This window comes from Phyllobates terribilis, unplaced genomic scaffold, assembly GCF_046119375.1.
Source record: "Phyllobates terribilis strain yellow unplaced genomic scaffold, ASM4611937v1 Scaffold_4__5_contigs__length_816908805, whole genome shotgun sequence".
Classification (NCBI taxonomy): domain Eukaryota; kingdom Metazoa; phylum Chordata; class Amphibia; order Anura; family Dendrobatidae; genus Phyllobates; species Phyllobates terribilis.
Genome location: NW_027362764.1, coordinates 266,298,004 through 266,320,664, shown reverse-complemented (window position 1 = coordinate 266,320,664; position 22,661 = coordinate 266,298,004). Strand labels below are relative to the sequence as shown.

General features: G+C 47.7%; 1 protein-coding gene across 3 annotated transcripts in view; it reads left to right on the top strand.

Annotated features, from left to right (window-relative positions):
• ELMO1 (engulfment and cell motility 1) overlaps window positions 1-22,661 on the top strand; it is a 525,215-nt gene that overhangs the window by 212,472 nt on the left and 290,082 nt on the right. For all 3 annotated transcript variants that reach the window (XM_073678246.1, XM_073678245.1, XM_073678247.1), the window contains one exon: window positions 2,691-2,799. In XM_073678246.1, coding sequence (XP_073534347.1) covers window positions 2,691-2,799 — 109 coding nt within the window. The remainder of the gene's footprint in view (window positions 1-2,690; window positions 2,800-22,661) is intronic.

Below are 22,661 nucleotides of genomic sequence, written 5' to 3'. Positions count from 1 at the left end.
AAGTTGTCCACTACTTGGACAACTCCTTGTCATTTCCCACGCTTGGCCCCAAGAAAATAAAAAAGCTTATACTTTCCTCCCGTGCCGGGCAGGTTTGCGCGATGTCGGTGCTCGCTCTCCACTTGGCTCCAGTGCTGTTGTTGTGATGCTGGCGCCCAATCAGCGCTAGAGTCACTGTCCCTGCCTCCTGTCGAATTGAACAGGAATTCAGAGATTAGCTGCAGCCTGGACTTCAGCTTCATGTTCAATTTGTTCAAAGTCGGGGACACTGACACCAGCGCTGATTGGGTATCGGGGTCACGTGTCACAACAACCGCACGGCAGCCCCGGGACCACGAGTGCTGATACCAATGGTACGGCACTAGCACGGGAGGGGAGTATAAGCTTTTTTATTTTATCGGGTCCATACATTTAGTTCAAGAAGAACATCCAGGGAAGCTAATTCAGGCACCAGTCCCAACTTTCAGTGGTTTGTTTAACTTTAAGACCCCTCACTTGCTGAGCAATATGTTGTATATCACATATAAAGGTGGTGCTCACATTAGAGTTCCAAATAGTGCATCCAAGAAAATTGCACCTGTTGAAGTGCAGCTGTGCAAAACTGCCGTTGTTTATTTTCCTTCCTCTGCACACTCCCTGCCTTCCACTCAGTTATATCCTGCTCCAATGAATTGGAAATAAATGACTGTTTGAATCGCATACCCGGTGAGTGCTGCTTTTCTTCAATTTTCTTGGATGTACTATTTAGTTCAAGAATGGCATTGTCCAGGTAGTGCCTTAGGCTACAAGTCCGCAGTCCCTCTATGTGACTGCATGCTTGTGAAGCCTCACATTGCGCGTGCTGTGAGTATTCTCCGGTGCCGGGAGCGACAGGCACGTGACCGCAAGTATGTGATTTGCATATATACAGTCACATGTCTACTATATAGGCGCAGCCTTGCTCGATGCAAGTGTATTGAGCGTGGCCGGACATAGTCTAGTTGGAATGTGGCCAGAAGTATTCAAATCACTTACTTGCGGTCACACACCCGCCGCTGGCACCGGATAATTTTTACAGTTTGCAGGCGCATTTTGTGAGGATTCCCAAAGGCTGAACAACCCCTTTAAATTGACCAATTAAAAAGTGACATCACTGGTCATTTGCGAAGTACTAAATCATGTGTTTTCATCAAGCCCATCTTGATCTTTTCACACTTCCAGCAAGATAAAAGGAGGCAATGGTCAACATCGTAGTGAATAAAAGGATGGTTATTGTGACTGCAATTTGTAAACATTCTTTTAATGCCAATATACGGAAGCTTTTAGCCTAAATCTATCAGATAATCCTTACGGAGCTACGAGTCTCCTACCCTGCAGAGAATGCTGGTCCAGCCAGGCTGCAGTGGCTATGTTGCGCTGTCATGTTGTATAGCACAGCACAGTGCTATCGTCACTCTGACGCATGTGCTGTACTCAGCCGTCAGCCTCTATTGTTTTCCCAGTTCTGGTCTTTTCCTGGTGACATCCATCTGTCCATTGCATTTAGTTGAAACCACAAGCAGTTTTCCAATGACTGCGACACACCTTAGATGCTATTCTGGCTATAAAAGCTGTTGTGTATTCACACAATAGCCTGAGGTCCCCTGCTCCCTAATTTAGGGGTCTTACGGAGCGCACCCTCTGAGTGTATAAGTACTATCCAAGGGAGCACTCTGGTTTCAGTTTAATCTGGTTTGCATAACATCTGTGTAGTGTAAATTTGACTAATCCACCTTGACTTGTAGGTGTGTGAAAGTCATCCTCATAACATATTGAAGTTTTTCCCTGAGGTCTCAGTTAAGCATTTTATCAGTGGGATTGAAATGCACAGCATTGATCCTAAAATGCCTGGTGTGAGCAGGATATAGGAATGGCAATATGCTATAATATTTCCTTCCTTCTGTAACTAGCATTGAACTCCCGCAGTTACCTTTCAATCTAAGTGAAGCTTTTTGAGCTACAGAAAAGCTAGAGGGTGCATTTATAGCTGAATAGCATCAATAAAAATAGGCTCCGTTCTGCTTTCTGAGGATGACTGAAGAATGTCACATACAAAAGGTCTTTTTATAATCTAATAATAGCAAGTCTATGAACTGCATCAGAGCGTGTGCGTTTTCATTTAAAGTAGGGAGTATGCGGTGTATTCTGCATAAGTAATAAGGCTCTAGTCTGGTTCATTTACCGTTACCAGAATCGCATGTGCACCAGCCCAACGTGTTTCATTTATTTTATTTATCTTTTGTGTTTTTCCGCTAATCTCTCTTTCCATATTGTTGCAGTTATTGCTGAAAATGAATTGCATCAGCGATGTAAAATTGTACGAGCTTAAGTCATGTAGCTGAAAGTGTTTTGCCAATTACACACACAGGCCTATACTTCATATCTGATATGTGAGGTTATTGCATCAAAGGGCTCTGCTTAATAAAAGGGCTGAGTAGCATTCAGCCGCCAAAGATTGACAGTGGAGTTACAGTTAATTTAAACTGGATGTTCTACACGCTCTCCGTTACACAGAAGTGTGGCAGGCTCTCTGGTGGGGATCATCTCTAGCCGGTATTTGCAGAGCTTTAGATGTGAGCTTTAGTGCTGTGAATAAATGCCATGAGAATTATTAAAGTACTTTAGAAGTTCCACAAATACTATGATCCTTATGATAGTTGCTTTCATTACAGATTGTCTTGGAAAATAGCAGTCGAGAAGACAAGCATGAATGTCCCTTTGGTCGTAGCAGCATTGAACTTACAAAGATGCTTTGTGAAATCCTCAAAGTCGGGGAGCTACGTGAGTACCCCTTCTTTTGTCCTGGTTATAAGTGACATTGATCTCTTCATTCAGTCTTTAAGGCTATGTTCAAATTGCATTTGAGACTCCATTTATCAGCCAGTGTAGTCTGTTGGGCACCGACACTGCATTTTGGCTAGCATTATCAATAGAAGCCAAGATGGCGGTGTGAATAGAGCCATTCATTTAGGGACCATCATTGGGGCCAACAAAGGTATTATCTCCATGGGTTTTGTGCGTTCTCAATTAAGTGAGTTTACTGTTTCACATATACAAGACAGTGTCAGACAGGGGTTTCTTAGACCCACCAGAAAAAATGGACTCTACGGACCAAGCCTCTGCCTATATACAATATGTCTTGATTTCTTCATAAATTTAGTTGTTAATGTTTGAGCAGAACCTCATCAGTGAAGTTCAAAATGTTATTTATGGAGCAACATTTGTTTATTGGCTGCAAACTGACTTCTTCCCTTCCTTCAACCATGGATTTAAATGGCAAAATTCTCACTTGCATGCTGTCTAACCCCTTCCCGACATCCACCACACATATATGGCGCAGTAATAGACTGGCTCACAAGTAGAGCCCACACCAACAGCAGCGGGTGTCAGCTAAATACTATCAGTGATACTCTGTTGCAATTGCTGCTTTTTGTGCTAGCACTGATTACTACTAGATGTCATTGTCTATAACGATCGCATCATCTCGGTGGTTTTTTGAAGGAGGGGACTTTTTCTTTCTTTGACAGCATCAGAACCTCGCTATTGCGGGGTGCCAGTGGTTGCTACGGCAACTTGGGGCTAATTAATTTTCTTATTGTCTGCCAGCTATGGTGGCCTGTTAGGCCCTGCAATAAGCAGGATCTAACAGGCCTCCTGTCAGTGTAAGACTGACTGGTCTAATACCCTACAAACATTGCAGGCTATAAGACCAGATGATCAGACGAGTGAAAGTTAAAGTCCCACAGTGGGACTATTGTGGTGCAGAGAAAGACGGTAATGGAGGCTCGAATATTGGTCTTTTCTTTTCAGCAATGAGTCCAGATTTTGTCTTGGACACAATTATAGCCAGAGGTTATGGAGTTGTGTAGCATAATATAAGGTAGCTGGACCACACTAGTCTTCATTCCAGGTACACTAACAGCTCGGCACTACATTGATTTGGTTGTGAAACTAATGTTGTCGAAGTACATTTAGCATTCCTTAGACAACCATTAATAACCTCACTGATAACAGCCAAGGCATGTAAGTGCCTACAAGGCTGACAGGCTGCATAGCACAGGGATGCTTCTGCTCCATCCCTATGCTATGCAAGCGATTAGCCTGCAAAAAATGAAAGTCCTATAGTGGGACAAAGTGTAAAAGTGAAAAACAGTGTCAGAAAGTGAAAAAAAAAATTGTAAAAATATGAAAAAAAAAAAGAAAAAATAATCCATAAAAATATGCCGTACCCATAAATAAATATTATTATGAAAAAAAAGAATAAAAGTACACATATTTGGTATCACCGCGTCCAGAATGAACTGACCTATAAAACTGTCCCCCTTTAGTGAACACGGTAAAAAAAAAAAAAAAAAATGAAGCAAAAAACGATGCTTTACCATCATACCGCCAAACAAAAAATGGAATAACTTTTACCAGACTTTACCAGACTTTGCTGGTACTGCCAGACGCAGCTGAAAATTTACATAAAAATCTGCAGCAAATACGCAGCAAAACACAACGTATGTGCTCATACCCTTATCCTGCAAAAACACAATTCCCTACTCGTATCTGTTCTCTCAACAGAAAAATAAAGGCTTTCCACATTATTAGTGGCTCAAAGGCGCTAGGAAAAAGCCAAGGCTCCCATGGCTCCTAAACACCAATCCAATAAAATCCACGCTCCCAATGCCAAATGGCTTCCCTTTTGAGGCTTGCAGCATGAGCAAACCAAAGTTAAAGTCAATACGTATGGCATTGCTGCAGAGAGGAGAACATACTCAAACTGGTTCTACAACACTTAATGATTGATGGCCGTGTCCTTGCAGATTTGACCATCAAAGTGTTTACCAAATCTGCAGTATGTCTTTTCTTTCAGGGTTTTGCTACATTTTTCAACCATTCAAATGAATGGGGAAAAGAAATGTAAGTAAAAACGTATAAAAAATTGTTCTTAGTTTACGCTGCATTTTTCCTGCCTACTCTCTGGTGTTTGTTGCAGAAAAATCTGCTGCAGATTGCTAACCCAGTAATCAGACACCCCCATTACTAACCCAGTGATAAAAGAAAACAAAAAACCACACCAACTGGAAAAAATAGTTTATTTTAAAATACACTCCCCCACACCTCGTTGACCAATTTATTAAAGAGCAAAAGAAAAAAACATGAAGATGTAACGTAATCCAGCGAATCAGAAGAAGTCAAAAATGGGAACCTAAAATACATAAAAAGAAAGTTAAATAAATAAAAACAAGAGACACGCCCTCATTCACCAATTTATTATTAAATAAAAATCCCCGCCGCTCCGACGTAATCCATTGGGGTTCCCACGATGTCCAGAGATTCAGTACAGCAACCTATGGAGCGTCATTCTGCGAACAGCGCTTCATAGGTTACTTGCGGTCATGTCTCACGCGCGATGATGTTACTGATTCGTGCGATATGACCGGGAGTAACTTATGAAGTGTCGTTCTCAGAACGACACTCCATAGGTTGCTGTACTGAATCGCTGAACATCGTGGGAACCCCAATGGATTATATCAGCGCTGCAGGGTCTTTTATGTAATAATATCTATCTATCCCATATTTATCTTTCTCTTATTTATCTATCTATCCTTTACAAAAACGCTTTAAAGTCACAATTTAAAGCAGTTGCAGAATTAATTCAGAAATTCACCTGTATCAAAGCCTGAACAAACACTGATTGTGTGCGCATACCCTAATAATGGCAGCTTTCAATTGGAAGCTGCCTAAGGCCCCCTTCACACATTCTGGTGTTTCTGGTACTGTAAACACCGCTACTGGTGAGAACCGTGGTCAGTGTCTGTGTGCCATCCGTGTGTACATGTGGGACATCAGTGTGTCCGTGTGCTGTCCTTATATGTGTGTCCGTGTGCTGTTAGTGTGACATGTATGGAATGAAATGCAGCATAGAAATTAGAATATTATGTATTAAAGATGTTCCAAGTTAGATAGCGATGAGGGCCATGGATAGATAGAAATATGTCAGTGTGATATAAAATGAGTGCTTTGCGTGTGTAGTTTTCTGTAATTGTATTTATTGACTAAAAAAAAATACATAAATAAAAAAAATGGCATGTTGTCCCCCTTATTTTTATTAACCAGCTGAGGGAAAGCAGACTGCTGGGGGCTGGTGTTATTATTCTGGGAAAGGGTCAATATCCATAAAGGTTCCCAGCCTATTAATAACAGCTCTCAGCTCTCTGAGTAGCCTTTACTGGTTATTAAAAAGGGGGGACCCAAAAAAAAATGACGTGGGGTCACCCCTATTTTTAATAACCGGCAAAGGCTAAACAGACAGCTGAGGGCTGATCTGAATAGGCTGGGAAGGGGCCATGTATATTGGCCCCCTCCCAGTCTAATAACACCAGCCCTCAGACACCCCATAAATGTGCGCCAATTCTGGCACTTAGCCTAGGCTCTTCTCGCTTGCCCTGGTGCGTTGGCAAGCGGGGTAATGGTTTTGAAGTTGATATCAGCTGTGTAATGTTTGCTGACATCAAGCCATGGGGTTAGTAATGGAGAAGCATCCGTCAGACACCCACATTACTAACCCCATTGTCAGAAGTAATAAACACACACAGAAAAGTCCTTTAAGTGTAAAAAGCACTCCCTGACCCTCTTTTAGGGTGAGAACTTTCTGTCAGTGTGTTCCGGCGGCCGTGCTGATCGGCCACATTACTGATGTCACCGCTCAGCACAGCCTCCGGATGTAGCAGTGTCGAGGATCGACATGGGATGGATTTACTGCTGAGCACTTTGGATTATTATATATTTTTTTTTATGGTAATGGGTAAAAGAGGGTCGAGGAGTGCTTTTTACTATTAATGGACTTTTCTCTGTGTGTGTGTTTATTACTTTTGACTATGGGTTAGTAATGGAGGTGTATGACAGATGCCTCTCCATTACTAACCCCTGGGCTTGATGTCAGCAGACATTACACGACATCAAACCTAAAACTATTACCCCACGTTCCAACACACAAGGGTAAGCAGAAGAGCTGAGAATAAGCGCCCGAATTGGCACATCTAATTGATGCTCCATTTCTGGGGCAGCTGAGGGCTGGTGTTGTTAGCCCGGGAGGGGGCCCATATCCATGGCCCCTTTCCAACCTATTAAGATCAGCCCGCAGCTGTCTGTTTAGCCTTTGCTGGTTATTAAAAAATGGGGGGTACCACGCACCATGTTTTTGGGGTCCCCCCATTTAATAGCCAGTAAAGGCTACGCAGACAGCTGTGAGCTGATATTAATAGGCTGGGAACCTTTATGAATAATGTCCCCTTCCCAGATCAACAACACCCTTCAGCTTGTTAATAAACATAAGGGGGACTCCCAACGCCATTTTTTTATTTATTGATTGATTTAATGCTTGCTATTTCCAGATGGCGGTGCTGACTACAACTGTCATCCACAGGGAGACCAGGCGAGGATGATGATAGTTGTAGTCAGCAACTGGCGGCTGGGAAAAGCACTAACTGTACCGCTTTCCCCCGCCTCCGAAGAATTTCACTCTGGTACATCAGTATGCACGTGTGTGTCATGCATTTCCTCCATGGTGCCGGAAAAAAAAGACATGTCTGTGGGCCTTTCACACGGACACACGGTCCATGTGAAAAACCTGACATGTGCGCCCCACCATTGTATACAATGGGTGTGTGTGTGTGTCCGTATTCGCGGTCCTTAAAAAACGAACCGCATACGGACATAAAATACAGACTTGTGAAGAGGGCCTAAAGAATAGTCAGAACACTTCTTTTAGCTGCTTAATGGCTTTCAAAACCTGAAGTGGTTAAAAGTGAGAACATGTGCATAGCATGTCGTTTTGACCTTGAAGTGCATAAGTTCATTTTTGGGGTATTTTTTTCGCACTCTATCAGGCATGTTCCAGGCAAAATCCACCTGAAAAAGACATTGTGTGCATATTCTTAGAAACAATCCTCAAAAGCATTCACAAGGTTTAGACATGAAAAGACTTTGAAAAAGTTGTGTTGAGAATCCTTATAATATGATTAGTTGCGATTCATACTATGGGTTAAGTAAAACATTTTATTGCTGGATAGATTACAAAATCCCTTTTGTGTAGGTTGCTATTGCCCCAGGAAAATGGTGAATTTATGTACTAGATTGATAGTAGCACCGATTGTTAATAACACTGTGCTTGTTTGTTTTTATTGAATGTGTATTTGAATAAATATTCAGTGTCTCCATCTTTGGCATCAGTGCCATTCGTATCCCTGTATAATTAGATAATTAATATTCATACATGCTTGGAAAAATAACAGCTGCTTTTGTGTATTTTCTTATGCTCTTTTCAGTGGTAGCTGCCTGGGACTTCAGTGTTATGTTATGGAATAACATTTGCTGTGCGGTTTTTGTTTGCTATAATTGTGGTTTAATATTATTAATTCATACTGATTTTCTACAGTTTTGTCTACGTAATAATATAATAAAATCATAAAGTGGCTAAGTACCATCCTCTGTGCATTTGATGGATCAAATTGTGTACTCTATGCTGGTATCATTTGAGAGGTCTAGGTGGCTGATTCATCCAGACTGGTGTAGCCCAAGCTCGTGCTATGCCAGTCTTGAAAGTGTACCTGGTGCCAAATTCATTGAGAGCCTCTAGTAAGTGGCGTGTGCCTGAGAGACTGGAGTGCCATTTCTGGCATAGAAAACACCGGCAGATTTTATTAAATAGATGGGAGGGAGTAGCCACGTCCCCACGCCCGTTTCGGCAGAGCTGATCTAAAGTCACAATTTTTTTTCACAAAAAATGTATAACTTTTCAAAGCTTTTATGCCACTTTTGTATCTTAAAAGCTTTGATGAATTGGTCCCACGGTGTCTGAACTTCTTATTACAGGATGTGACACAGAAGTAAATGATGCATTTATAGTGAGTCTGTCACCCACTTTAAATTGACCACTCTATAGTAGATGGCCCACTGATCCTAATTATTAAAATTATTTATGTGAAAACCTTTTGAAAATCTTTGGAAAACTTTCAGTGTACAAAGTGTACCACAGATTAAAGTTTGATGTGCTAAGTGGTTGCACCACGCATTGGCCTCTTGTGGCTTCCTTTTCTTATCTTTTAAAAACTGCTAGAGGTAGACTAGCTGCCCAAGATGTAATGGGCTAAAAGCAGACCACCACAGGGACAGTGCACCATTAGGGTGGGTGACCCGGTGCCTCCCAGCTGGTGCTGCTCAGGATCTGCAGACTGATAATTCAGGACCGTTAACGTCACTCAGTGTTTCTGAGTATCTCCTGATTCGGAGAAGGAAACACTGACCAGTGACTAATCAGAAATATGTAGACTCGATTCTGATATCTTCACTGGCCATTTTGCACTTTCATTGAGGGATATCTTATACAGATCTGGCATTGTCACCCACAGAAATGTCAGCCATTTTTCACTCTGACAATTTGGAACATCATCTCAAGTTGCATTTTTTTTGTAAAATATGTTTTTTGGCATGATAAATTAGCTATAAATGATGGCCATAGCATAACCACTGCCTTTATACTCCTTTCTCTTTCAAGCACTGGCTTATTTCTATAGTTCAGCTAGTGTTCGACTTGGCATTTTTTTATTCTGCACTTTGGGCATGTTGTTAAAGGCAGTATCATTTCTGACATGGACTGTAACTGTATGTATTACTAGCCAAAATATGAATACAACATCGCAGTGGAAATGTGCATGCAAGTAAAATGTTGCCTCGTAGCGAGCTTTCACTTGTAATCATCTTACTCCAAAATTTGCATGTTAATCAGAAAGTTGAGAAAGTATTATGCAAATTTCATCTACTGCTGAATGCAGTATTAACGCAAACAGCCTCCAAGCATAATTACAGGAAGCTGCTATGTAAACTTGGAAGGTGTGAGTTTCAGCTGATGATTTAAAGGATCATCATTTCCACTTACGTGACATGTTTGCGCTCAGTTGCTGAGTAAGTAGGGGATTTTATAATGAAGTCTCTTGGGTCATGGCATAAGCCTGTAGTAAGTTGTAGCTGAGAGTGAAAGTGGTAAACAATTGTTCTCCCATCCTATCCATACACTATTAATAGCAGGCGGTATAAGTGCTTCTAATTGTGTGCCTAGAGAGATGCTGAAGCGGCAGGATTCTGGATGCTAGCCGCCAGCACTCTCGGATTCTTTACATTCAAACTTCAATGTGATGAAAGTGGCACAATTTACTAAATAAAGTGTTTACTATTTCTCAAATAATATTTAAAGGTAAACTTCTTCAACAGAGGTGTGCCATTTCTGCCTCAAGTCCTATTCCCATCCACCGACTCCATACAATGCCATTTTTAAATATAACATAATATCTGGCATTGGAAAATACACCCAATGGTCCTGGCTAACCATACTCCCCTTAATAACTATTTGGCTCTTAAATGATTCATGAGAAGTCTCTTTTTTTGAGAAATGTACCTTTTAGCTCCATAGCTTAGACAAAACGGAATTCATTCAAGAAACCCAGGAAAACTTTTCTTTGATCTTCGATTATTCTTGATTTACTTGTAACCCATGCATGTGAGTTTAATACGCAATCTTATGTCCTGCCGTGCTGAGAGATTTTATGATAGCATTTTATGATTGTTGTCAAGAATCGTTCTGCTGAGCAAATGCTGTTACTGATTTACATGGAGAGATAATCGCATATGAAAATATTTCTATGCAAAACAATGTTAACATTTCTTTTCTATAAACTCAGAGGAATGGGGCTTCGAGCTGTCAGACCACTAACAATATTTAACTTTTCTTTATGGGGAAAAATAAAATGACGAAGCAGGGGTTGTCCGTGACTTTAACATTGATGACCTATCCTTAGGGCAGGTGCACACGGCCATAGATTCTCTCATGTGCGAGAATCGGGCTGATTCTGCAAATCAATCTAAACAGAGTGTGAGCAAAGTGTGCTTCAATTCTCTCAGATGAGGAAGAGATGGAGAAAAAAAATTCTCCATATTCTTCATTCTGTGAGGCTGCGGATATCGGAATGCACTCAGATGTCATCCGAGTGCCGTCTGATGTTTCCCATGCACTCATTGACTGGCATGGCCGAGTGCAATCCGAATATCGGGTCAAACTCGGGCATGCAGCAATTTTTTTTTCCTCCAACAGACACTGTCCAAGGATAAAAAAACAAACATGTGCATGGCCTCATAGCATAACAGTGGTCTGGGTGTGATCCGATGTTTTGTCGGATTGTACTCGGACCGAAAATACGGTTGTTTGCACGGTCTTTGAGATAGGTCATCAATGTCTGATTGGTGAGGGTACGACACCCGGCACCGCCCGCTTATCATCTGCTCCCGGTGTCTGTGGTGGCCGGAACTGCCCAATTATGAAGCAGCACAGCTCCATCGGCTGAATAGATTCCGTGGCCGAGTAATGCACATCCGCCCCCTATTGATGAATAGAGGACAGATGTGCAGCACCCGGCTATGGTCACTATATAGTCGACTGAGCTGTGCAGCAAACACCGAGAACAGCTGATCGGTGGAGGTGCTGGGTGTCGCACCCTCACCGATCAGATATTGATGACCTATCCCTTGGACAGTGCTGGGTGTCGAACCCCCACTGATCAGTCATTGATGACCTATCCTAAGTCTAGGCCATCAATCTTAAAGTCCCCAGCAACTCTTTTAAAGGGGAACTCCATGTCTAACAGCAATTGAGCATGTAATAAGATAGCATTCCCAGTTCATGGATCCCCTCTTATGTTAATTTTTCTGTCATACTGTATATCAAACCAGTGAACCAGCTTTGCTCATTTACCTGATACTAATGGATCATGACAGATAATAAATTATGGATCGTAACATATCTATCATAGATCTTGTAGAAATGGAATCTGAAAAAAAAACGGTATGAAGACAGCCTTTGTTATAAGCTAGTTCAACATACTTTTGAGTTAACCCAAACAAGTGAAAATTACGGCAGCGCTCTGTGGATGCTAAGATGTATGTAAATATAAAATTTTTGAATACTTAGAGAACCTATGAGCACAATTTTGTAATGTAAAGTGAAACACTAGTGTAATGGTGCTGTAATACTGATTACACCTTTGGTGAAGAAATACGCTTTGTTCTTCTTTAATCACATATGAAGTTTTCTGTTAACCCCTTCATGACATGGCCATTTTACGTTTTCGTTTTTTCCTCCCCTTTCCTCCATTTTCTTTGAAGAGCCATAACTTTTTTTTTTTCCCGTAAATATAATATATACAGTACAGACCAAAAGTTTGGACACCTTCTCATGTAAAGATTTTTCTGTATTTTCATGACTATGAAAATTGTACATTCACACTGAAGGCATCAAAACTATGAATAATCACATGTGGAATTATATACTTAACAAAAAAGTGTGAAACAACTGAAAATATGTCTTATATTCTAGGTTCTTCAAAGTAGCCACCTTTTGCTTTGATGACTGCTTTGCACACTCTTGGCATTCTCTTGATGAGCTTCAAGAGGCAGTCACCGGAAATGGTCTTCCAACAATCTTGAAGGAGTTTCCAGAGGTGCTTAGCACTTGTTGGCCCTTTTGCCTTCACTCTGCGGTCCAGCTCACCCCAAACCATCTCGATTGGGTTCAGGTCTGGTGACTGTGGAGGCCAGGTCATCTGGCGTAGCACCCCATCACTCTCCTTCTTGGTCAAATAGCCCTTACACAGCCTGGAGGTGTGTTTGGGGTCATTGTCCTGTTGAAAAATAAATGATTGTCCAACTAAACGCAAACCGGATGGAATAGCATGCCGCTGCAAGATGCTGTGCTAGCCATGCTGGTTCAGTATGCCTTCAATTTTGAATAAATCCCCAACAGTGTCACCAGCAAAGCACCACCACACCTCCTCCTCCATGCTTCATGGTGGAAACCAGGCATGTAGAGACCATCCGTTCACCTTTTCTGCGTCGCACAAAGACACGGTGGTTGGAACCAAAGATCTCAAATTTGGACTCATCAGACCAAAGCACAGATTTCCACTGGTCTAATGTCCATTCCTTGTGTTCTTTAGCCCAAACAAGTCTCTTCTGCTTGTTGCCTGTCCTTGGCAGTGGTTTCCTAGCAGCTATTTTACCATGAAGGCCTGCTGCACAAAGTCTCCTCTTAACAGTTGTTGTAGAGATGTGTCTGCTGCTAGAACTCTGTGTGGCATTGACCTGGTCTCTAATCTGAGCTGCTGTTAACCTGCGATTTCTGAGGCTGGTGACTCGGATAAACTTATCCTCAGAAGCAGAGGTGACTCTTGGTCTTCCTTTCCTGGGGCGGTCCTCATGTGAGCCAGTTTCTTTGTAGCGCTTGATGGTTTTTGCAACTGCACTTGGGGACACATTCAAAGTTTGCCCAATTTTTCAGACTGACTGACCTTCATTTCTTAAAGTAATGATGGCCACTCGTTTTTCTTTACTTAGCTGCTTTTTTCTTGCCATTATACAAATTCTAACAGTCTATTCAGTAGGACTATCAGCTGTGTATCCACCAGACTTCTGCACAACACAACTGATGGTCCAAACCCCATTTATAAGGCAAGAAATCCCACTTATTAAACCTGACAGGGCACACCTGTGAAGTGAAAACCATTTCCGGTGACTACCTCTTGAAGCTCATCAAGAGAATGCCAAGAGTGGGCAAAGCAGTCATCAAAGCAAAAGGTGGCTACTTTGAAGAACCTAGAATATGTAGCGTCGGCGTCCCTGCCTCTTGCTAGGCAGGGACGCTGTTCCCCTCACCTCTCCGCTCCGTGCCAGGCGTCCTCCTCCCGCTCTGCTGGCAGCGCGCGCTGCTTCCCGGCCACTGTGCTTAGGGCGCGCGCGCGCTCCCCCTCTCTTAAAGGGGCCGCGCGCGCCGTCCTAAGGAGTCCCCGGCCAATGGCCGGAGGACCTCACCATATATAAGGCACCTCCTCCAAAATGGAGGTGCCCGAGCAATGTTGTTGCAAAGCCTTTCAACTCTGCTTCAACCCTCAGGTCCCGTTACCAGTTACCTGCCAGTCACATGCCAGATTCCTGCCTGTTACTTATCTATCTGCGGTCCGACAGTCTGTCTACCAGCCCGGCCAGTCTGTCTATGGATCAGTCTGCCCACTCACCTGGGAGCGCTCACCTACTACCTGTCTGCTAGCCTACCTGGAGGCTCCGCCGTCACGTGCTGTGACCACCTGCCCATCCAGAGACTCTTGCCCGCTCACCTGTGAGCGCTCACCTGCTACCTGCCTGTTAGCCTACCTGGAGGCTCTGCCGTCACGTGCCGTGACCACCTGCCCATCCAGAGACTCTTGCCCGCTCACCTGCTACCTGCCTGTTAGCCTACCTGGAGGCTCTGCCGTCACGTGCCGTGACCACCTGCCTGTCCAGAGACTCTTGCCCGCTCACCTGGGAGCGCTCACCTGCTACCTGCCTGCTAGCCTACCTGGAGGCTCTGCCGTCACGTGCCGTGACCACCTGCCTGTCCAGAGACTCTTGCCCGCTCACCTGGGAGCGCTCCTCTGCTACCTGCCTGCTAGCCTACCTGGAGCCGTCACTTGCTGTGACCACCGGCCTGTCCAGAGACTCTTGCCCGCTCACCTGGGAGCGTCCACCTGCTACCTGCCTGCTAGCCTACCTGGAGGCTCTGCCGTCACTTGCCCATCCAGAGACTCTTGCCCGCTCACCTGCTACCTGCCTGTTAGCCTACCTGGAGGCTCTGCCGTCACGTGCCGTGACCACCTGCCTGTCCAGAGACTCTTGCCCGCTCACCTGGGAGCGTCCACCTGCTACCTGCCTGCTAACCTACCTGGAGGCTCTGCCGTCACTTGCCGTGACCACCCGCCTGTCAAGAGACTGTCCCCGTCACTTGCCGTGACCTCCTGCCCTTCTACCCAGAGACTGTCCCCGTCACCTGCCGTGTCCTCGTGCCCTTCTACAAAGAGACTGTCCCCGTCACTAGCCGTGACTACCTGCCCGCCTTCCCTGGGAGCCACCCGCTTCCTTACAAGGACTGCCCCCTTGTATAGTTGCTCAGAGGTTCCATCTCCCAGACCCGTTACAGTTTGCTTGGGCCATGGAACCCGGTGGCACCCAAGCTCCCTCGCTCTCGGACCTATGTCATGAACTGTCCCGTCAAAGGTCCCAACAGGAGTCCATCCTGAGTCATCTGCGGAATGTCAACTCTCGCCTGGACACTCTGACTGCTCCACCAGCAACCACCGCTAGTGTCATGACTCGCAGCCCGGCAGCGCCGCTGCCCACCAATACCATGGCATCCTGCCCCGGACCCCGGCTTTCTGCACCTCCTCGCTTCGGAGACGACCCCACTCAAGCTCGGGGCTTCATAAACCAGTGCACCCTGGACTTTGAACTCCTGTCCCACCAGTTTATCTCCGACCGGGCCAAAGTAGCCTTCATCATGTCCCATCTCACGGGGGAGGCACTGGCTTTGCTAAATCCTCTATGGGAGAGAGGAGACCCCCTGGTGTCCAACCTGCCAGCCTTTCTCACGGCTTTCCGGAAAGTCTTCGACGAACCCGGACGGAAGACCTCATCCGCATCATCTCTGCTACGCCTCCATCAAGGAAATCTCACCGTGGGCCAATATGCCATACGGTTCCGTACCCTTGCTTCGGAGCTGGCCTGGGATGACGACGCCCTGGTGTCTGTCATTTGGGAGGGTCTGTCCGGCCGTATTAAAGATGAACTCGCCGGTCGGGGCATACCTACCACTCTCGACGACTTAATAACTCTTGCCACCCGGATTGACATCCGGTTCCAGGAACGCGCCAAAGAGGTCACCCGTGAGAGGAGGTTTCCACGTCTAGCCCCAACCTTTCAGAAACCTGTCACTTCTCCCGCTACTCCCCAGGCGCACTCACTCGAGCCTATGCAGGTCGACCAGACCCGTCAAGAGTTACGCTGAGTCGAGGGGAGCTGCTTCTACTGTGGCAGTAAGGAGCACCGGATCCCTTCCTGCCCGGAGAGGTCGGGAAACGCCTGTGTCTAGGATTGCTCAGAGAGGTCGTCCTAGACAAGAGTAAACCCTCTCCATCTCTGTTGCTGTCGGTCTCTATCATCTGCGGGGAGAACCGTTATTTTGAACTAGCCCAACTTGACTCTGGAGCTGCCGGAAATCTCATTTCTCAGTCCCTGGTAGAGAAATACCGCATTCCCACCAAACCTCTGGCTGTACCCTTATCTGTCGCTGCCGTGGATGGGGGCCTCTTACCACATCCCATCCAACTCATCACTTAATCCATAACCCTGCAGGTGGGAATGCTGCACTCAGAGAGCATCTTCTTTCATGTTCTGCCTGGACTCTCTCACGCCCTCTTGCTAGGCCTACCTTGGCTTCAGAAACATGCACCCGTGCTTGATTGGCAGACCGGAGAAGTCCTTCGCTGGGGACAGGACTGCCATAAGACTTGATTAGTTCCCGTCCACCCTGTCTGTCCTTCTCCTACCCCAGCCAATCTACCTGGTCTTCCGGTTCCCTATTGGTCTTATGCGGACGTCTTTAATAAAAAGGAGGCCGAGACATTACCCCCTCATAGACCATACGACTGCCCAATCGACCTGATGCCCGGCGCTACTCCTCCCCATGGGCGTATTTACCCTTTGTCCGCTGCTGAGACCCGGTCCATGTCTGAATATATTGAGGAGAATCTGGCCCGGGGATTTATCCGGAAATCGACCTCCCCGGCGGGAGCAGGCTTCTTCTTCGTCAAAAAGAAGGACGGCTCACTCCGTCCCTGTATAGACTATAGAGGCCTTAACCAGATCACGGTGAAGAATAAATACCCCCTTCCGCTCATTCCGGAATTATTTGACCGTCTGAGGGGGGCTAGAATCTTCACCAAGCTGGACCTCCGTGGGGCGTATAACCTGGTCCGTATCCGTCAGGGGGATGAATGGAAGACGGTATTCAACACCCGGGACGGCCACTATGAATATCTGGTAATGCCCTTCAGTCTCTGTAACGCTCCTGCCGTCTTTCAAGAGTTGGTCAATGACATCTTCCGGGACCTTCTCTACTCCTGCGTAGTGGTGTACCTGGACGACATCTTGGTCTTCTCTCCGGATCTTCTCACTCACCGGAGGGATGTGTAACGGGTCTGGGAGGCGGAACCTCTGGGCTACTATACAAGGGAGCGGTCCTTGTAAGGGAACGGGTGGCGACCAGGCAGGCAGTCACAGCAGGTGACCGGGACAGTCTCTGGGTGTACGGGCAGGAGGTCACGGCAAGTGATCAGGGCAGTCTCTGGAAGAACGGGCTGGAGGTCACGGCAAGTGACCGGGGCAGTCTCTAGGTAAAGGGTAGGTACGACCTGTGATGGCTGAACCTCCAGGTAGGCTAGCAAGGCAGATGGAGGATGTGTGCTCCCAGGTGAGCAAGCGAGAGTCTCTGGAATAGCAGGTGGTCACAGCACGTGACGGCGGAGCCTCCAGGTAGGCAAGCAGGCAGGTAGCGGAGAAGCGCTCCCAGGTGAGCGGGCAAGAGTCTCTGGAATAGCTGGTGGTCCCAGCACGTGACAGCGGAACCCCCGGGCAGGCAAGCAGGCAGGTAGCGGAGAAGCGCTCCCAGGTGAGCGGGCAAGAGTCTGGAATAGCTGGTGGTCACAGCACGTGACAGCGGAGCCTCCGGGCAGGCAAGCAGGCAGGTAGCGGAGAAGCGCTCCCAGGTGAGCGGGCAAGCTGGTCCATAGACAGACTGACCGGAGTTGTAAGGCAGACCGTCGGACCTCAGGCAAGCAGGCAGGTAGCTGATGTGCGCTCCCAGGTGAGCGGGCAAGTTGGTCCTTAGACAGACTGACCGGAGTTGTAAGGCAGACCGTCGGACCTCAGGCAGGCAGGCAGGTAACAGGAAATCAGGCAGGATTAGGACAGCAAGCTGGCAGGAATCTGGCAGGTAACTGGCAGGTAACTGGCAACGGGACCTGAGGGCTGAAGCAGAGTAGAACGGTGCAACAACATTGCTCGGGCACCTCCATTTTGGAGGAGGTGCCTTATATATGGTAAAGTCCTCCGGCCATTGGCCGGGGACTCCTTAGGACGGCGCGCGCGGCCCCTTTAAGAGGGAGGGAGGGCGCGCGCGCGCGCGCCCTAAGCACGGTGGCCGGGAAGGAGCGCGCGCTGCCAGCAGAGCGGGAGAGGGACGCCGGGCACGGAGCAGAGCGGTGAGGGGAACAGCGTCCCTGCCTAGCAGAGGGCAGGGACGCCGGCACTACAGTACCCCCCCCTTTAGGCCCCCCCTTTTTTAGGCCAGATAGAAATTTAGCTAGGATGAGAGGGGCATGGATGTTCTCCCGGGGCTCCCACGTTCTCTCCTCAGGACCAAACCCCTTCCAATCTACCAGAAAAAAGGTCTTTCCTCTTACCCTTTTGGTGGCAAGAATGTTCTCTACCTCAAACTCGTCCTCAGCAGAAACCGGAGCAGGAGGCGTACCTGTAGACTTGGAAAAAGAGTTAAGCACCACGGGTTTGAGGAGAGATACATGGAAGGAGTTAGGGATCCGTAAGTTGGCCGGGAGTTTCAATTTATAGACCACCGGGTTGATCTGACTGATGACCTCCAGAGGACCGATGAACCGAGGCCCTAACTTGTAAGAAGGTATCTTGAGTCGAACATATTTAGATGAGAGCCAGACTTTATCTCCTGGACGAAATTGTGGAGGATCCAGGCGTTTTTTGTCAGCGTGTCTTTTCATACGCTCGGATGACAGAAGGAGTGCGGACCGGGTACTCTCCCATATGGAGGAAAATTTGCTAACGAGAGATTCCGCAGCCGGGTTGTCCACAGAGGTGGAGACAGGAAAAGGAATCCGAGGATGCTGACCAAAGACTACAAAAAACGGGGATTTGGAGGAGGATTCGCTCTCGTGATTATTATAAGAGAACTCGGCCCATGGTAGGAGATCCACCCAGTCAGAATGGTGGGCATTAACGAAGTGCCGGAGGTAACTGGTCAGGTTCTGATTGATCCGCTCCACTTGACCATTGGACTGTGGGTGGTAAGCGGAAGAGAAGTCCAGGGTGACGTCTAGTAGTTTACAAGTGGCTCTCCAGAAACGTGAGGTGAACTGTACCCCACGATCCGACACGATGTGGAGGGGCAGGCCATGAAGACGGAAGATGTGGCGGATAAAGTCTTTAGCCAGCTTGGGTGCAGACGGAAGGCCTGGCAGGGGAATAAAGTGAGCCATCTTGGAAAAGTGGTCAGCGACCACCCAAATGACCGTACAACCGGCAGAGACGGGGAGATCAGTTATAAAGTCCATTGCTATATGCTGCCAGGGGGCAGCAGGTACAGGAAGCGGAAGGAGGCGTCCGGCTGGCAGATGTCTCGGGACTTTGTTGCGGGCGCAGGACACACAGGCAGAAACAAAGTCTATTATGTCCTTGTGCAGGGTAGGCCACCAATAGTGCCGGGCAATAAGCTGGAGGGTCTTTTTCTGACCGGCGTGGCCAGCTAGTTTAGACGAATGGCCCCAGTGTAGGATCTTCTCCCGATCAGGTACTGAAACAAACGTCTTACCGGGAGGGAGACGATTTAGACTCACGGGAGCCACCTGCATTACTCTGGCGGGATCGATGATATGTTTAGGTTCTTCCTCGAGATCGGACACCAGAAAGGATCGGGACAAGGCGTCTGCTTTGACGTTTTTGTCAGCCGGGCGAAAATGAAGAACAAAATCAAAGCGAGCAAAAAACAAGGACCACCGGGCTTGGCGCGGGTTAAGTCTCTGGGCATGCTGGAGGTAAGCCAAGTTCTTGTGGTCAGTGTAAATTATTACCGGATGAAGAGCCCCCTCGAGTAGGTAACGCCACTCCTCCAACGCCAGCTTGATGGCCAATAACTCTCGGTCTCCTATGGAATAGTTGCGCTCAGAAGAGGAGAAGAGTTTGGAGAAGAAGCCACAAGTTACCATTCTCCCGGAAGATGATTTTTGAGTAAGTACCGCTCCGGCTCCAGAGGAGGAGGCGTCAACTTCCAGGAAGAACTGCTTGTTGCCGTCCGGGCGATGCAGCACCGGGGCGGAAGAGAAGGCCTGTTTTAGGGAAAGAAAGGCCTCCTCTGCTTCGGGCGGCCACTCTTTGGGATTAGTACCCTTACGGGTGAGCGCGGAAATTGGGGCAGTCCGGGAAGAGAAGTGCGGGATGAAGAGGCGGTAATAGTTGGCGAAGCCCAGGAACCGTTGAATAGCCTTCAACCCCTCTGGTCGGGGCCATTTCTCGATGGCAGACAGTTTCTCAGGATCCATTTGTAGGCCGGTCTGAGAGATAATGTAGCCCAGAAACGGAAGCGAGGTCTGCTCAAAGAGGCACTTCTCATATTTAGCGTAGAGATGGTTCTGCCTGAGCCTGAGCAGGACCTGACGAACATCCCTCCGGTGAGTCTGGAGATCCGGAGAGAAGACCAAGATGTCGTCCAGGTACACCACTACGCAGGAGTAGAGAAGGTCCCGGAAGATGTCATTGACCAACTCTTGAAAGACGGCAGGAGCGTTACAGAGGCCAAAGGGCATTACCAGATATTCATAGTGGCCGTCCCGGGTGTTGAATGCCGTCTTCCATTCATCCCCCTGACGGATACGAACCAGGTTGATTCTAGCCCCCCTCAGACGATCAAATAACTCCGGAATGAGCGGAAGGGGGTACTTATTCTTCACCGTGATCTGGTTAAGGCCTCTATAGTCTATACAGGGACGGAGAGAGCCGTCCTTCTTTTTGACGAAAAAGAAGCCTGCTCCCGCCGGGGAGGTAGATTTCCGGATGAATCCCCTGGCCAGATTCTCCTCAATATATTCGGACATCGACCGGGTCTCAGCAGCGGATAATGGATAAATACGCCCACGGGGAGGAGAAGTACCAGGTAACAGGTCGATAGGGCAGTCGTATGGTCTATGAGGGGGTAGTGTCTCTGCCTCCTTTTTATTAAAGACATCAGCATAAGACCAATAAGGAATCGGAAGTCCAGGTAGATTAGCTGGGGTAGGAGAAGGACGGACGGGATGAACGGGAACCAGACAGGTCTTATGGCAGCCCTGTCCCCAGCGAAGGACTTCTCCGGTCTGCCAGTCAAGAACGGGTGCATGTTTCTGGAGCCAAGGTAAGCCTAGCAAGAGGGCGTGAGAGAGTCCAGGCAGAACATGGAAGGAGATACTTTCAGAATGCAGCATTCCCACCTGCAGAGTAATGGATTCGGTGATGAGTTGGATGGGGCGTGGTAAGAGCCCCCCATCCACGGCAGCAACAGACAAGGGTACAGCCAGAGGTTTGGTGGGGATGCGGTATTTCTCTACCAGGGACTGTGAAATAAGATTCCCGGCTGCTCCAGAGTCCAGTTGGGCTAGTTCGAAATAACGGTTCTCCCCGTAGACGATTGAAACTGACAACAGCAGGGATGGAGAGGATTTATTCTTGTCTAGGTGGACCTCTCTGAGCGAACCTAGACACAGGCGTTTCCCGACCTCTCCGGGCAGGCACGGATCCGGTGCTCCTTACTGCCACAGTAGAAGCAGGTCCCCTCGGCACGGCGTAAGTCCTGACGGGTCTTGACCATCTTGGTCTGGTCGACCTGCATAGGCTCAGGAGGGTGTACCTGGTTAGAGACAGAAGGAGTGACGGGTTTCTGAAAAGTAGGAGCTAGACGTGGTAACCTCCTCTCACGGGTGACCTCTCTGGCACGCTCCTGGAACCGTAGGTCAATCCGGGTGGCAAGAGTTATTAAGTCATCGAGAGTGGTAGGAATGTCCCGACCGGCAAGTTCATCTTTAATACGGCCGGACAGACCCTCCCAGAAGACGGAAACCAGAGCGTCGTTATCCCAGGCCAGCTCCGAGGCAAGGGTACGGAACCGTATGGCATATTGGCCCACGGTGAGACTTTCCTGACGGAGGCGTAGCAACGATGATGCGGATGAGGTCTTCCGTCCGGGTTCGTCGAAGACTTTCCGGAAAGCCGTGAGAAAAGCAGGCAAGTTGGACACCAGGGGGTCTCCTCTCTCCCATAGAGGATTTAGCCAGGCCAGGGCCTCCCCGGTGAGATGGGACATGATGAATGCAATTTTGGCTCGGTCGGAGTTAAACTGGTGGGACAATAGTTCAAAGTGCAGGGTGCACTGGTTTATGAAGCCCCTAGCTTGAGCGGGGTCGCCTCCGAAGCGTGGAGGTGTAGAAAGCCGGGGTCCGGGGCAGGATGCCATGGTATTGGTGGGCAGCGGCGCTGCCGGGCTGCGAGTCATGACACTAGCGGTGGTTGCTGGTGGAGCAGTCAGAGTGTCCAGGAAAGAGTTGACATTCCGCAGATGACTCAGGATGGACTCCTGTTGGGACCTCTGACGGGACAGTTCATGACGTAGGTCCGAAAGCGAGAGAGCTTGGGTGCCACCGGGTTCCATGGCCCGAGCAAACTGTAACGGGTCTGGGAGGCGGAACCTCTGGGCTACTATACAAGGGAGCGGTCCTTTTAAGGGAGCGGGTGGCGACCAGGCAGGCAGTCACAGCAGGTGACCGGGACAGTCTCTGGGTGTACGGGCAGGAGGTCACGGCAAGTGATCAGGGCAGTCTCTGGAAGAACGGGCTGGAGGTCACGGCAAGTGACCGGGGCAGTCTCTAGGTAAAGGGTAGGTACGACCTGTGATGGCTGAACCTCCAGGT